This window comes from Euleptes europaea, chromosome 9 (assembly GCF_029931775.1).
Source record: "Euleptes europaea isolate rEulEur1 chromosome 9, rEulEur1.hap1, whole genome shotgun sequence".
Taxonomy (NCBI): Eukaryota; Metazoa; Chordata; class Lepidosauria; order Squamata; family Sphaerodactylidae; genus Euleptes; species Euleptes europaea.
In genome coordinates, this window is record NC_079320.1 from 82,973,737 (window position 1) to 82,991,205 (window position 17,469).

The 17,469-nt window shown below is 45.4% G+C and overlaps 1 protein-coding gene across 1 annotated transcript in view; it reads left to right on the forward strand.

The window, feature by feature from the left end:
* Positions 1-17,469, forward strand: part of FAM184B (family with sequence similarity 184 member B) — a 107,778-nt gene that overhangs the window by 84,644 nt on the left and 5,665 nt on the right. The window contains exons 9-15 of the mRNA XM_056855109.1: positions 43-167; positions 5,294-5,506; positions 8,560-8,713; positions 12,398-12,525; positions 14,142-14,311; positions 15,629-15,746; positions 16,750-16,857. Of these exons, the coding sequence (XP_056711087.1) occupies positions 43-167; positions 5,294-5,506; positions 8,560-8,713; positions 12,398-12,525; positions 14,142-14,311; positions 15,629-15,746; positions 16,750-16,857 (1,016 nt within the window). The remainder of the gene's footprint in view (positions 1-42; positions 168-5,293; positions 5,507-8,559; positions 8,714-12,397; positions 12,526-14,141; positions 14,312-15,628; positions 15,747-16,749; positions 16,858-17,469) is intronic.

The window sequence follows — 17,469 nt, forward strand, 5'->3', positions numbered from 1 at the left end:
TTTTTCTCAGTGAAATGAATGCTGCTGCTGCTTCTAGGTCAGACTCTGGAGGTGCACCGAAAAGGGAAGATGAGCGGTCTCTTGCATGTTTCCAAAAGGAGAGAGCTAAAGAAATTCAGGCTTTGCGAGAGGAATGGTCTTACCAAAAGGCAGAATTGCAAGCTCAGGTATAGTGGCAAGTTCTGTGTTGATATTTTATGACAGGGGTCCCCAACCTTTTTGAGCCTTTGGGCACCTTTGGAATTCTGATATAGTGTGGTGGGCACAGCCACAAAATGGCTGACGTAAAATGACTGCTGCAGGAGGTGGAGCTACTGCTGCTGTGGCTGACTTTCATTCACACGGTGAAGATCTTTGTGCTGTGGTGGCAGCTGCTGCCAAAGCAACTCTTTTAAAAATCTGCAGAGCATACCACATCTCCAGTGTTCAATCAGAAAATTTGCTAAGCAAAAGCCCCATCCTCCCCATTCCCACCCACTTCCTTAAAACAGCTGGTGGGCACCAGAAAAAGTGTCGGTGGGCACCATGTTGGGGACCCCCTCTCTATGACAATTGCATTCCTTGGAACAGAAAGGTAGGTTTTGGTTTTGTTCAAATACCAACTCTGGGCCAAATTACACGAGACTTTTTTAACAAGTTGGGTCCCGGTCCCCTGGAATATTTCATGGGCATCTCTATAGTTATTCAAATAACTCCTCACCAGCACCATTTTGGCTCAGGAAAATCGTGCAGAGGGAGGGGGGAGGCAGGAGTCTCACCTCTCTCTGCACCGATGCCAAATTGGGACCCCATGGGCTTTGAAAATATGTTCCCCACAGCTGCTACAGTGAAAGCAAGTCAGAACCGGAGAACCCAGGCACTAGCTTGTTAACACCTTGTGTAGTTTGGCCCTGAGGAGAGAAGCTCACTGGTTGACCCTGGGCCTATTGTAAGGTTTTGGCTTAATTTGCCCTATAGGGTTGTCGTGGGGATAAAATAGGGTAAGACCATGTACATTGCCCTGAGCTATTTGGACTGTGGGCAGGGCAATGTGATCAAGAAGAATTTGGTAAGGAGCCCTTCTGTTAGGATGTGAGAGGTTGCTACGGGCAGAGGATTCCATTGGCTGATGGAGAGGCATTTTCTGGATAACTCAGCCTCATGGCTGGAGGGGGGTGGAGTTTAAAGCCAAGGATTGTCGGGAAAAGTGCATTCTTTTAATCCTTAGGTGGTACGGATGCCAGCCTTCAGGTGGGACCTGGGAATCTCCTGGAATTATAGCTCATCTCCAGACTACAGAGATCAATTCTGCTAGAAAAATGGAGGCTTTAGAGGTTAGACTTTATGGCATTGTACCACACTGAAGTCCCTGTCCTCTCCAGGCTCCATCCCCGAATCTCCAGGAGTTTCCCAACCTGGATCTGGCAACCCTACCCCCCCCCCCTGCTAGTGGCCAGGAGGGACCTGGCAACCCTATTTGGGGACTCAGAACTGACAGTAGAACACCAAAGCCGCTAGAATCTCAAAGACATGAACAGACACGGGGCAGAGACTTACAATTTTATAAATACAGCTTGGTTGGATTTCTTTAGAGGAGAATGGGAGCGATGAAAAGATGGGCCATTTCTTACAGACACATATCTCTTACATGATCACAAAAATCAGCTTTTCAAGTCGCATAGCGGTTTGTTTCGTGGGCCATGAAATGTGAAGCAGCAGCTCTCTTGTGATCTATAGGCTGTGTGTACAGTGGCACCTGTTTACCAGGCAACACTGTGATGCTTTGTGTAGATGCACCTCTTCATAAGTTCTGGATTCCTTTCAAGCAGCTGGGTTTCACTGACCTAAAATAAGCTGCAGCTTATGTTGAACTAAGACCAGGTCAGTCAGCAGTAGATCAGCTTGATATGGTAAGAAGAGACAGTGCAATTAAACAGATCTATATAAGACGTATTTTGCTGGGGCAGGGGTCACCAGCCTTTTCTGTAATGAGAGCTACTTGTGAATAATGCAATATATCCAGAGCTATTTCCTCTCCGAAGCCACCACCCCACCCGAGAATGTTACCAAGTTTTTTTCTGTCCTGGAAACAGAACAGGGACTAAAAAGAGCACCAGGAATGAAGCTGTCAGCTAAGTCGCATGGAGAATAATTCTGTGAGATAAAAACTTTGTTTAAAGCATAGAGCAGATTTTCTCCTGGATTTTCTAGGGAATGTACAAGCTACCTTACAGCAGCCGGCAAGTTACTGGTAGCTCATGAGCGACTAGTTGGAGACCCCTGCTCTACAGTTTTTCAGGCTGCACAGGGCTCTATCTTAGCTTATGGGAGAGAACTCTGTCGGCCTTGGAGAGACAGCGTGGTGTAGTGGGTAAGAGCAGAGGACTCTAATCTGGAGAACCGGGTTTGATTCCCCACTCCTCCACATGAGCAGTGGACTCTAATCTGGTGAACCTGGTTGGTTTCCCCACTCCTTCACATGAAGCCTGCTGGGTGACCTTGGGCTAGTCACAGCTCTCTCAGAATTCTCTCAGCCCCACCTACCTCACAAGGTGTCTGTTGTAAGCCAGTTTGACTCTCCTTAAAAGGTAGAGAAAGTCGGCATATAAAAGCCAACTCTTCTTCTTCTCTGGCTTTTCAGCCTGCACAGGATTCTATCATAGGTTGAGGGAGAGACCTCTGTCTGCCTTGGCTAAAGGAGGTGTTCATCACAGATATATCTTGTACATTATTTTTGGCCTGAGCAGTGCTCTTCCCAGACATAATTTCTCCAAAGGCACTGCCTAGGTCAAAAGCAGTCTTAAGAGTGAGCTCCTTCTTACCGAATGGATTCTGTTTCCCTCGAGAAGAGACAGGTCTTCCCAGAGGCCTTTATGACAACACGTGGGACTCAAAGGTGACTTCACATTTCCCATTGTGAAGTAAAACCTTTGATAAGGTTCCCCATAATATTCTTGTTGACAAATTGAGAAAATGTGGTTTAGATCCTATTACTGTTAGGTGGATTTGTAACTGGTTGACAGATCCCACCCAAAGAGTGCTTGTTAATAGTTCCTCATCCACTTGGAGAGAAGTGTCTAGTGGAGTGCCTCAGGGAACTGTCCTGGGCCCTGTGTTGTTCAATATCTTTATAAATGATTTAGATGAAGGAATAGAGGGGATGCTTGTTAAATTTGCAGATGATACTAAACTGGGAGGGGTAGCAAATACGGTAGAAGACAGAGCCAGGATACAGGATGATCTTGTCAGGCTGGAGAATTGGTGTAAAACTAATAAAATGCACTTCAACAAAGATTCTGCATTTAGGTAGGAGAAATCAAATGCATAATTATAGGATGGGGGAAAGTTGTCTTAGCAGTAGTGTGTGCGAAAAGGATCTTGGGGTCTTAGTAGACCAAACACTGAACATGAGTCAGCAGTGTGATGTGGTAGCTGAAAAGGCAAATGCAATCTTGGGCTGCAGGGAGCACCCATTCAGAAATAGGATGCTTAGCTTGTAACCTTCAGGTGTTTTGTCATGGGCTGCAACTCACATCTTCCATTTTGTGACTGGCTGCACCCTCTGTGGCAGGGGTATCAAACATGTCCAGAGGAGGGCAACAAGATGGTGAGGGATGTGGAGACCAAGTCCTATGATGAAAGGTTGAAGGAGCTGGGTATGTTTAGCCTGAAGAGGAGAAGACTGAGAGGGGATATGATAACCATCTTCAAGTACTTGAAGGGCTGTCATATAGAGGATGGTGTTGAGTTGCTTTCTGTTGGTCAAACCAGAACCAAAGGGTTGAAATTAATCAAAAGAGTTTCCATCTAGACATTAGGAAGAATTTTCTAACAGTTAGAGCGGTTCCTCAGTGGAACAGGCTTCCTTGGGAGGTGGTAAGCTCTCCTTCCCTGGAGGTTTTTAAGCAGAGGCTAGATGGCCATCTGTCAGCAATGCTGATTCTATGACCTTAGGCAGATCATGAGAGGGAGGGCATCTTGGCCATCTTCTGGGCATGGAGTAGGGGACACTGGGTGTGTGTGGGGGGAGGTAGTTGTGAATTTCCCGCGTTGTGCAGGGGGTTGGACTAGATGACCCTGGTGGTCCCTTCCAACTCTATGATTCTGTGATTGGGAGGGGCACATGCAAGGGGACATGTGTAACTTCTACCAGGGCTGGTAGCTAAGATGCAAGGTGGTAATCAAGCCGGGATGCAGTGAAGCATCCTAAGCAAGGACAGGCAGTCCAAAGGCCTATTTTTTATCAGACTGAGGAGCTAAGGCAGAATGTGGTGTCTTCCACATGGGGACAGGATTTCGTGGTTTCCCCATTGCTGGTTCGGCCGCAGATAAAGTGCTTCAGCAACGGGGCTTCTACATGGCAGGTTTCCCTGCACTGTCCCTTCCCCAGTCCCCTGGAAGCAGCCACCCTACTCCCCTGGGCCAGCAGGGCTTCGGCAATTTTTAAAAAATAACCCCTAGAATATTGTTACATCGATATACCATTGTAACTAAAAGTGTAGCAGGATCTCTAAATCCCCAGCTTTCTTTAAAAACAAAAAATTAAGTCTCTGTCTCCCTCCATATGAAAATATGCCTATGGTAAGATGTACCAGCAGATCTAACTGCAGTTTTGGGGAGCAGGACGGTTTAGCTTGGGGAAAAAGTAGAGGAGTTAAGAGCTGAACACTCCCACCTAGGGTTGCAAGCCATCAAGTGGCAGTTGAAGATCTCCTGGAATTATAACTGATTTCCAGGTGACAAAGATCAGTTCACCTGGAGAAAATGGCCACTGTGGAAGGTGGACTCTAGGGCATTATGTCCCATTGAAATCTAGGGTTGCCAGCTCTGGGTTGGGAAATACCTGGGGACTTTTGGGGCAGAGCCAGAGGAGGGCGGGCTCTGGGGAGGGGAGGGACTTAAATGCCGTAGAGTCTAATTGCCAAAGTGGCCATTTTCTCCAGCTGAACTGATCTCTATTGGCTGGAGATCAGTTGCATTAGCAGGAGAGCTCCAGGTAGTACATGGAGGTTGACAACCCTATTGAAACCTCTCTCTAAACCCCGCCCTCCTCAGGCCCCACCCCCAAATCTCCAGGGATTTCCCAACCTGGAGCTGGCAACCCTACCCTCACCCTAGCTCTTCTTTCTGTGTCTTCAAAGTATTACTTTGTTTACTATTTATTTTAAGTGGGAGATCCTGATCATGGGGCTCACCACAGTTCCCAGTTATAAACTGTAGATTCTTTTTGATAAGCCCCACTTCAAAGGGCGCGGTTGCTTCAATGAAATGCAGCGGTTAATAACTATGTTCCACTGAAATTTAACATGTGAAGGTTGCACAGCTGAAGCAGACTTTAGAGCAGCAAGCGAGGACTTTCCGGGAAGCCCTCTGTGAACAGAATCTACAGTCCAGTAAAGAGAAAGAAAAACTCTTGCAAAATCTTCAGGACACCATTAAGAAAAGTCAAGAAATTAAAGCACAGCTGGAAGCATCTCATCAGACAGCCATAAATCTCCTGGAGAAAAGCAAAAATCAGGAGTTCAAGGTTAGGTTTGTGTGACAGTGCTGGTTTTTTTTTGTAATCTGGGCTTAATGATTTGAGTGCCAAGCTCCCATAAATTCTAGGCCTAGAGGCTGGGAGAACATGTGACATTTCTCTAGGATTAAAAACCTGCGATCTGGGATAGAAAAAGATTTAAAGCACATAATATATGTAAAGGGATTCGGATATGAGAGATTTCCATTAACTGAAGTTTTACTATATATTCAGTTTCCTTCGCAACCCATTCCTTCTCACTAAGCAGTGCAGAGAAGGCCATCGCAGACAGAATGGAAAGTGATCTAGGATAACATTTTCCTTCCCTGAATAAATTTCCATGCAGCAACTCAGTGGGTTCAATCAGTGATATCAATCTAAATCAGCCAAGAGCGCACAGATAGGTCAAATGAAGATGAAGCATCTTAGGGATACCAGCCTTTGGGTGTGATCTGGAGCCCCCCCAGAATTAGAGCTCATCTCCAGACTACAGAGATCACTTCCCCTGGAGAAAACAGCTGCATTGGAGGGTAGACTCTATGGCATTGTACACCACTGAAGTCCCTGTCCTCTTCAGGCTCCACCCCCAAATCTCCAGGAGTTTCCCAGCCTGAATCTGGCAACCCTACCCCCCATTCCCTGCCAGTGGCCATCCATGAAATACAAACTGCAGACTCCTGAAGCCTAAATTTGCCTTGGAGCAATGCACAAGAACACATGAAGCTGCCTTATACTGAATCAGACCCTTGGTCCATCAAAGTCAGCATTGTCTACTCAGACTGGCAGCGGCTCTCCAGGGTCTCAGGCTGGGGTCTTTCACATCACCTTACCTGCCTATTCCCTTTAACTGGAGATGCCAGGGATTGAACCTGGGACCTTCTGCATGCCAAGCAAATACTCTACCACTGAGCCACAGCACCCCCTCCAAGCAGTTTAACCCTTCAGCCTCTGCTTGGTTTTTCTGCTTGAACAAACGTCCCTGCCTTTGTTATTAGCATTTGGAGGGTGTTTGGAAAAGGTGTATCTTTTCTCCTTTAAAAGGCTAATTGCAGAGCTGGGCAACCAGTTTCAAATAGCAAAGCCATGTGGCAGTTGAAGGGTTAAACTCCATTCCTTGTGTGTAGGTTTGCCAACCTCCAGGTGGTGGCTGGAAATATCCCACTATTACAACTGCTGTCCAGGTGACAAAGATCAGTTCACCTGGAGAAAAAGGCCTCTTTGGAAGGTGAAATCTATGGCACTGAAATCCCTCCCCTCCCCAAATTTTGCCCTCCTCAGGCTCCACCCCCAAAATTTCCAGGTATTTCCCAGCCTGGAGCTGGCAACCCTACCTGTGTGGCACTGAGGCTGTGAAAGTCTGCAGTTTGTATTTGGGGAATGGAACAAGACAAATGAACATGTGATCTTTACCTTGTCTGTTTCAGCCTTTATACTGAATCAAGGACCACAGTGCCACTCAGTGGGGTTGGCGAGAGAAACTGGGAATACACACAATGGGCACCATGCCAACATTTCGACAATTAATTGTATTTGATTGTTGACAATCAAAAGTGTTTGGCCAACAAGATTCCTGTTGCTAAAAAAATTCCCATTGCTAAAAATCTACACTCAGTCAGGACTTCCTCAGACCACAAGAGAATACACAAAAGTTCAGAAAAGGAAAAACTGCAGAGTATGGTCTAAACCAGGAGTGTCAAATGTATGGCCTGGGGGCCCATATCTGGCCCCTTGAGAGCTCTTATCCAGCCAAAGCCAGCCAAGGCAACCACCCCCCCAGTCCCAATCTGGGCTGGCGAGGCATGGCCCGGCCTGACCAAGTGACATTTATGTCATATCCAATCCTCGTAACAAATGAGTTCGACACCCCTGGTCTAAACGTATGAATAATGATAGAATATTTGCAATAGGGAAATCTGTGCCCTTATTGCTAGTCAAAAATAATGTCACCATCACAATTGTGTTCTATCAAAGTTTGTTTCCTCATCTTTTTACAGATAGCCATGTAATGTATGTATATAGTTAGGCGACATGCAGGGGGAAACTTGGGAGCTTGAGTCCTGGACGAAGGATCCTAAGTCCTGCATGCGCCATTGGTCCAAACTGGCTCGTGCCATTGGCCCTAAGCCGGCACGCGTCATTGGTAAACCGGGGTTGTTTCCCCCCCTATCACGGATCAGGGGGGGAGTGGCACAGGCCGGCCAAGGGAGCATATAAGCAGGGCCGTTTGCACTGAGTTCTCCAGTTCTGTTCTGTTCTACAATAAAGCGTTGTTGTTGAAACTCCGTCTCGACCTCGTGTGTCCTCCCTACCCGGACTTAACAGCCAAATTCCCTCGTAAACAGGTTCAGGAAACATTTTATCTGTTACTGTTTAGAGTTCTGTTTCTGCCACTTTGTTTTGTTATCTTTCCTTGTAAATCTGATACTTCATTTATAATCTGCCCTGAAATTTATCAAGATATTTTCTGTGGGCCGGTATTGAACCTTTTGACAGCCGTTGGCAAAGCTAGTGTTGTGAGGGAGGCAAACAGATCTCTGGCTGCCACTGATTCAGCTGCTTGGATCGTAGAGAAAGACAGGGAAAGTGGAAGGCCCTAAGAGAACATGGGCAGAAAAAATGAAAGGTCTCGAAATAGAGGAGCCTGCAGGCAGGCTAAGAAAATATTGAGGATATTGGAAGAGGAAGTGGGCCAGAGGAAGAACTTCAGTGAGGAACAGAAAGTGGCGAACAGAGGTTAGGGAGGCTAAAGGCTACATATTGATTTGAAATGATTAGTCACATCTTCAGCTACAGGCATATTTTCTCCCATCAAGTCACAGTTGACTTATGGTGACCCCATAGGGTTTTCAAGGCAAGAGACGTTCAGAGGTGGTTTGCCATTGCCTGTCTCCGCATCATGACCCTGGTATTCCTTGTAGGTCTCCCATCCAAATCCTAGCCAGGGCCGACCCAGCTTAGCTTCCAAGAGCTGGCAAGATCGGGCTAGCATGGGGCTAGTTTGTTGTTGTTGGAAGTCTTACATAAAAATAGGTACGAAAAAGTCCTGTTTTTCTTTCGTTCAGGAGGCCGAAGAGCACTGGAAGAAGGAATCTCATGAGAACTTCAAGATCCAGCAGGAGTCCTACAGGCTGGAAGTGCAGACCTTGGAAGAGAAAGCCAGAGAAGCCCTGCAGGGCGAATTGGAGAAGATTCGGCAGCGACAATCTTTGTTGATAGGTACAGTCAGCTAGATGGTGACTGATGGGTCTTGCTGTTTCACAGTGAAGAGGGAATTTGAAAATTGAACGCTGAGCACTGTGCTGTTTCCCTTTCTCTGTCCTCTGGGACGTCAGCTGCTTTCCAGCCATCTGTTACGTTTCTGAGTCATGGGACTGTTGCATTACCTCAGTTGCTGATGCGCTTCTGCAGCAGTCTCTTCAGCAAAAGTATCTGCTGGAGCATAGGTTCAGGTTCAGGTTCAAATTAGAATCATAAAATCATAGAGTTGGAAGGTACCACCAGGGTCATCTAGTCCAACCCCCTGCACAATGCAGGAAATTCACAACTACCTCCCCCGCACACCCCCAGTGACCCCTCTCTCATGCCCAGATGAGAGAGGACCTCCCTCTCATCATTTGCCTAAGGTCACAGAATCAGCATTGCTGGCAGATGGCCATCTAACCTCTTCTTAAAAACCTCCAGGGAAGGAGAGCTTACCACTTCCCGAGGAAGCCTGTTCTACTGAGGAACCACTCTAACTGTTAGAAAATTCTTCCTAATGTCTAGACGGAATTTAATTTCAACCCGTTGGTTCTGGTCCGACCTTCTGGGGCAACAGAAAACAACTTGGCACCATCCACCATATGACAGCCCTTCAAGTACTTGAAGATGGTTATCATATCCCCTCTCAGTCTTCTCCTCTTCAGGCTAAACATACCCAGCTCCTTCAACCTTTCCTCATAGGACTTGGTCTCCAGACCCCTCACCATCTTTCCTGCCCTCCCCTGGACACGTTCCAGCTTGTCTACATCTTTCTTAAATTGAACACAGTACTCTAGGTGAGGTCTAACCAGAGCAGAATAAAGTGATACCATGACTTCGCGTGATGTGGACTCTATATTTATGTTGATACAGCCCAAGACTGCATTTGCCTTTTTAGCTACCGCATCACACTGCTGACTCATGTTCAGTGTTTGGTCTAAGACCCCCAAGATCCTTTTCGCACACACTACTGCTCCGACAAGTCTTCCCCATCCAATAATTATGCATTTGATTCCTCCTACCTAAATGCAGAACTTTACATTTATCTTTGTTGAAGTGCATTTTATTAATTTTAGCCCAATTCTCCAGCCTGTCAAGATCATCCTGTATCCTGGCTCTGTCTTCTACCGTATTTGCTACCCCTCCCAGTTTAGTATCATCTGCAAATTTAATAAGGATAACAGGAGATGAAGAGAGGGCAGAACTCCTCAATTTCTACTTTTCCTCAGTCTTTTCTCGTGAGGGAAGTGGTGCTCAACATGGCATAAACAGAACATGTGATGAGGGAAGGGATTTGCAGCCTAGAATTGGCATTGGGGTAGTGCACAAACACCTGGTTTCTTTAAATGAAACAAAATCCTCTGGGCCAGATGAATTGCACCCAAAGGTACTCAAAAAACTTGCAGATGTAATTTCGGAACCTCTGTCCATTATTTTTGAAAAGTCTTGGCAGACTAATCTTATCTCCTTTTTTGAGAAAGTTACTTCCTTGCTGGATCAGAGGAATGCTGTAGACTTAGTTTATCTAGATTTCAGTAAGGCTTTTGATAAGGTTCCACATAGTATTCTAGTTGACAAATTGGGAAAATGTGGTTTAGATCCTATTATAGTTAGGTGGATCTGCAACTGGTTGACAGATCGTACCCAAAGAGTGCTAGTTAATGGTTCCTCATCCACTTGGAGAGAAGTGACGAGTGCCTCAGGGATCTGTGCTGGGCCCTGTGTTGTTCAACATCTTTATAAATGATTTGGATGAAGGAATAGAGGGGATGCTTATTAAATTTGCAGATGATACAAAACTGGGAGGGGTAGCAAATACAGTAGAAGACAGAGCCAGGATACAGGATGATCTTGACAGGCTGGAGAAGTGGGCTAGAACTAATAAAATGCACTTCAACAAAGACAAATGTAAAGTTCTGCATTTAGGTAGGAGAAATCAAATGCATAATTATAGGATGGGGGAGACTTGTCTGAGCAGTAGCGTGTGTGAAAAGGATCTTGGGGTCTTAGTAGACGAAACACTGAACATAAGTCAGCAGTGTGATGCTGTAGCTAAAAAGGCAAATGCAGTCTTGGGCTGCATCAACAGAAGTATAGTGTCCAGATCACGCAAAGTGATGGTATCGCTTTACTCCGCTCTGGTTAGACCTCAACTAGAGTACTGTGTTCAGTTTTGGGCACCACAATTTAAAAAAGATGTAGACAAGCTGGAACGTGTCCAGAGGAGGGCAGCAAAGATGGTGAGGGGTCTGGAGACCAAGTCCTATGAGGAAAGGTTGAGGGGCTGTCATATTGAGGATGGTGCCGAGTTATTTTCTGTTGTTTTCTCCCCTCCCCAAACCCCGCCCTCCTCGGGCTCCACCCCAGAAACCTCCCGCTGGTGGCGAAGAGGCACCTGGCAAAGCTACCTTTTACACTGGAAAAGGTGGGAAAGAAGGAGAGTTGGTTTTTATACCCTGATTTTCTCTACCTTTTAAGGAGCCTACAATCTTCTTCCCTTCCTCTCCCCACAACAGACACCTTGTGAGGTAGGTGGGGCTGAGTTTGGAGAAAAATGTGATTAGCCCAAGGTCACCCTGTTAGTCTTAATGTGTAGGAGTGGGGAAACCAACCCAGTTCACCAGATTAGAATCTGCCATTCATGTGGGAAGTGGGGGATCAAACCCGGACCTCCAGATTAGAATCCACCGCTCTTAACCACTACAACACGCTGGTATAGCTTGGTGTAGCAGCTTGGAAAAGGGGGAAGGAGCTCCTTCTAGAGTTTTTGAGTTTCTGAATCTCTCTATGGTAGGCCTGCACATGCACAGTAACTCATGTGTGGCTTCACAGGGGACCACTTGATGAACAACAGTCACAGTAAGTTCAGCCTTATTTTCATCTGAATGTACATTTACACCTGTATCAGGATATTCATATGGACTCCACTGGAACTGTCTGGATGCATCTTTCTATGCAGATAAGGAGGTGCACCCCTTCTCATTGATGCACAACTAGAGATGGATTAAGCTTGTAGCTTGTGCACATGTATATGGACTAGGCATGTATGCAGGAGAGTTTTCTGCTCTCTTAGTTTTCATTTTTAACAGCCTACTAGAACATGGGTGTCAAACATAAGGCCTGAGGGCCAGATCCAGCCTCTTGAGGGCTCTTATCCAGCCTGCAAGTAAACCAAGGAAGCCATCTCCCCCCCCACCCCCGATCTGGGCTGGCCAGCCTGCTGTGAGCTCGCCAGCCAAGGCAGCCACCCCCCTCAACCCGATCTGGGTTGGTGAGTCTGCTGCGGGCTCCCTAGCTGAGGCAGCCACCTCACCCAGTCCTAAGGTGAAAATTATCAGAGACTATTAAATACAAGAAAATACTGTAAGAGTGCTATTGTTTTAAGCATGTTTTTATTTTATGTAAAAAAATAATAAACAATAATGTCATTAATTGGCATTGCCTGTGTCTTCTATAAAGTTTGTGTCTCCAGTACCTGGCATTAAATGTGATGGTACACATGGCCTGGCCTGACCAAGTGACATTTATGTCATATCCGGCCCTTGTAACAAATGAGTTTGACACCCATGTACTAGAACATATATAATTGTTTAGCCTAAAGGTATTCACATAATTCTGCCTACCTCTCTTCACCTCCTGAGAGCTTGTCATTGTTTCTAGAATCTCTGAGGACAGAGCTGGCTGAGCAACAGGCATCTTGCGTCATTCACAAAAAAGAAAAGGAAGAACTCCAGGAGGAACTGAGGAACACGATGCTCCTGAAGAGGCAACAGGCAAGCCAGTGTGGTGTAGTGGTTAAGAGCAGTGGTTTGGAGCAGTGGACTCTGATCTGGAGAACCCGGTTTGATTCCTCACTCCTCCACATGAGTGGCAGAGGCTGATCTGGGGAACTGGATTTGTTTCCCCACTCCTACACACAAAGCCAGCTAGGGTGACCTTGGGCAAGTTACAGCTCTCTGATAGCTCTCTCAGCCCCCACCTACCTCGCAGGGTGTCTGTTGTGGAGAGGGGAAGGGAAGGCGATTGTAAGCCGGTTTGAGTCTCCCTTAAGTGGTAGAGAAAGTCGGCATATAAAAACCAACTCCTCCTCCTCCTCCTCTTCTTCTTCCTTCATTAAAATGCGCCACTGCTGAGCAGTTGGTCCAAATTCTGCTTTTGATATTAGATGGCCTTTTTATTGTTTTTTTAGGAATAATGGGGCATTTTTGTTTATATCTTGGTGAAAAAGAATGCCAGTGCACTCTTTTGTAATTTTATATGCGATTGTAAAGTATTTCACTACTATTCATGTGTGTGTTAAGTGCCGTCTCTTCCAACTTACACAACCCTATGAATGAATGACTTCCAAAATGTCCTGTCATTCACTACTGTTCATACACAGCTTACATATACAGCTTACATATGATCAGTAGTGACATACTGATAATCTATACTAAAAATGAGAATAATTTTTGCCGTGTTCTTTCACATTCTGTTAAAAAAGCAGAATTCTGTAGCATATATGAATAGTGCAAACAGATTTGCACAATCTCTGTTTTGTCACATTTATTCTGCTGTTTTTACCTTCTTTTTTGCGAACCTGTTCTGATTGCAGAAGGGTGAGGAAACTAATATGGAGCTCTTGAAGCTCTGCCTGTGGACCTTTAGAAATCTCTTTTTCTTCTTCCACAATTTTATTTTAACAAACTCAAACAATCAAAAACACATTAAATCATTAAAACGTAAACTCAATATAACAATGTATATGAAACTTGCCATTCAAAATTACAATTTTATTGTCAACCTCATTGAATTACATTACTCTTTATCACATATTCTTCCATATCAGTTACAACAATTATTACTTATTACCCAAAACTCTTTTATTTTATCTAAGTTTGATTCAGTTCTGTTCCATATTTCTAGCTATATAATTTTTAAAAAACATTCCAATAGGATTGCCAAATGAGATTTCTAGAAAATGGACCTTTAGAAATCTCATTCGGCAATCCCTTTGGTTTCTGAGATTTGACTAGACATTCCCCACAAACCTTCATGCGTATCTTTGCACCCGTAAGGGCTAGAAATGTGCTTTTTCTGAAATGAAAGCTGAGAGTCTCAGAAAGCGGACTAACTGTGCCTGTGGTGACATTCCTTTGAGGCGTACCACAGAGCCAACGCATAGCTGCAGCCCTGGTGCTGCTTAATAATTTAAATACAACAGCACTCGATGCAGCGGCAGATTTTCTCAAATGGAAAAGGATTCTTTCTCAATCAGTCCCGTTGTCTAGCAGAAGGTCCAAAAACTGGGTGTTGTTGCTTGTCCGTATTTTTTTACTTGAAAGGTTATTGCTACAGTCCTTAATGTGCAAACAGCACTTTTTCAAATACATCCATCTCTTTTTCCTCTTAGGAAAATAACCAGGAGCAGACACAGTCTCTTAAAGATGAACTGGTGAAATGTCAGAATGAAATTTGTGGACTCAAGAAGGAGAATTCCCTTTTGAAGGACACAGTGGATCTACTGAGGACAGATGTGACATTACAGAAACAAACATCTTCACAGCTTCAAGAACCAGAGTGCCAACACAGAAGGTAGACCTCTGTGGGGGGGGTTGTCTCTCATGTAGCACATCAGGAATCAGCAGCTGGCTGTTCCAGGGGCAATTCCAACCCCCTGAAAAGCACTATATGGCTCCCACTTGCCATCCTAAGGACAAGATGTTGTACCTGTTAGGAGAGAAGTCCTGGGCTTGGCTTGGGGACTGCCTCACCAGCCTCCACCTTCTTCTCACAGTGGTCCTCTGTAAATCGAATCAGTTCAGAATTCTGACTCCTCTTGCACCTCTTCTGATGCAGTGATGGTACAGAGGGGAGAGAGAGCGCACACACGACTCCTGCCCCACAACATCCCTATCTTGTCAAAAACAGAATGTTCACATCTTCCTTGCCTAGTAGATTCACAGTTTCCTGATGCAGGGAAAGGCTGAGTATTTCCTGGATGGGGAGATTATAATTACTGCATTTAAAAAAACAAAAGCAAAATAGGCTGAGTGGTGGAGGAAGAGAAAGTGTATGCATTTCCCACTTTCCTCCTCAGTTGGGACACAAAGCGGCTTAGAGCATTATTCTCCCCCCCCCCCATTTTTAACTGTAAGGTAAGTTAGGCTGAGAGAATATGACTGATCTGGGGTCACCCAGTGAGTTTCCATGATAGGATTGGCTTTCAGACCAGGGTCTCCAAGATCCTAGTTTGACACTTATTGCGCTATGCCATGCTGGCTCTCGAATGTGGGGCAAATGTGTTTCTTTTTCCCTTTGTGACATCATCACTTGGAAAAGTGTATTCTTCTCTCTCCACCCTTGGTGTGAACATTATGTAGTCCTCCTGCAGGGCCTGCAGGGCTGAATCTGACCATCTAGCTGAGTGATTCCCCACTCCTCCACATGAAGCCAGCTGGATGACCTTGGGCCAGTCGCAGTTCTCGCTGAACTCTCTCAGCCCCACCTACCTCACAAGATGTCTGTTGTGGGGAGAGGAAGGGAAGGCGATTGTAAGCCGGTTTGATTCTCCTTAAAAGGTAGAGAAAGTTGACATATAAAAACCAACTCTTCTTCTCCTCCTCCTCCTGCTCTAAGTCCCATTAATATAAGGGGAAAGTTTTTAAGTGGGTGGGACTTAAAGTGCTGAACTTCAACGGGCCCTTAGCCACTTATTTGACAGGCTTTGGAGTGACAGTTTTAGATTCCCCTAATTAAACTGACATTTGAAAAATGAACTGGCCCTTTGATAGCCTGTCCTTTGAAATATGGTTACTTGACAAGTAGCTAATGGCACTGCAACCTCTTTAAGACTGTAAAAATGTGCTTCAGAGGCGTCATGAAGCATTTTTCATTCTGTAACTGACACAGATTTAAAGAGCTAGACGAGACACCGAGAAAGCGGGAGCCTCGGCCTGAAGATCTACATCTTATAAACTGCTTGCAAGAGAAACTAAGTGAAAAAGAAGCGATGATCAAGGAATTAATGGTGAGGTTTTGGGCCAGCAAATGTGGGTGGTTATGGGATGCCACAGCTACACAGAAGTCAGAAAAAGAATGGGGCTTTGGATCGATGACTTCTTTCCATAGGAAGGTCTCAAAGCTATTTATTTACTTTATTTACAGTCTGCCTTTCACACTGAGACTCAAGGTGGATTATGCATCGGTATAATCAACAGGATGGAACATCCAGTAAGCAATGTAAAAGGACAAGGATTGCAGAAATCTGAGACAGAGCTAAAACAAAGCATAAATATTAACATGACATATATATTTATTTAGCTATCTTTCATACTTCTAAACCTCCCTCCCCCGGCCAAGGCCAGGCTCAGGGCGGGTTACAACATTAAAATTTATAATATAACAATAAAACATATGAAACCATAAAACCATTCCATTAATTATAAAACGATGGTCACCATATATATAAAGTGCCCTCTGTCACAGATAATGCCAACCATAGAATAACAACTCAAAACTCGGTCAGCTATCCACCCCCAATAAGTTGGTTATTGGCTAGGAGTGGGGTGTAGTGGGGTTCCCCCCCCCCGATTTATTTCAGGCATGATCCATCCCTTTGTGGGTGCAATCAACACGGGACCCTCTCTGCTCCACGCCCCTCTTCAGCCCCAAGTGCTTGCCATTAAGTACCACAGCAGACTGGTGCATACCTTCCGCAGACCCATCCAGCCATTTGTCTCCACCCCAGGGCTCCTACCTGCTACTCCTGCCGAAAATAACTGTGCAGGGATAGCGCGGGAAAATTTATCCACTGAACCCACCCATGAGTGTAGCTGCACATCCAGACTGGAAACAGCGATCATGCTCTTCATATTTTTATTAACCATTCAGAGGGGAGCTCTAGATGGTCGGGCTGGGCCATGCCTCATCAGCCCAGATCGAGAGTGGGGTGTGTGGCTTCCTCAGCTGGCTCGGATCCGGCCATGGGCTTTATGTTTGACACCCCTGGTCTACGTGTTTTTCCTTGACAGGATGGCAGAAAACTTCAACCTTCCTTCATGCCCAGTACCGAACCTCATCGCAACCGGTCCTTTTCATTTAACACGAATCCTTCAACGTGTTTGGCTCCAATTGCAAAGGTAACACAAATAAATTGAATAGTAAAAGCCTACAGCTTCATTAATCCTTTGGCTACAGGGAACCAGATAGTAAGGCCATGTTAGGAAAGGCCATGATATTGGTGGGGAAAGTATTCCCATCAATCTAGTACAATTTTTAAAGAAGCTTTGGGGGACTTACATGGTTCTTCCTTCTTTATTTTTATCCATACCAAACACTGTGAGATAAGGTAGGCTTAGAGGAAATAACTGGTGGGGGGGTCATCCAGTGATAAGAACATAAGAGCCTTGCTGGATCAGACCAGTGGTCAATCTAGTCCAGCATCCTGTACGGCATAGTGGCCAACCAGTTACTCTGATCTTCTTGACAGGCAACCCGGGTCTGCTCAGTCTAGCTCTGTAACCACTACGGCACACTGCCTTGCCTGTAAGTCCACTTCAGTGTCAGGCGATAAAGAATGGCATGCAGTTTTTCCTCAAACTTTCTGTCTTCAGGAAACCTTTTCCAGGCTGCTTCAGAACTCTTGACAAGTTGCACAAGATTCTGGGGCATATTCTAGGGAGCACAGACAATAACACCAGAGGGCTGCCCAGCCGTTATTTGTCTTATGAATCCCCTATGGTGAACCAAGT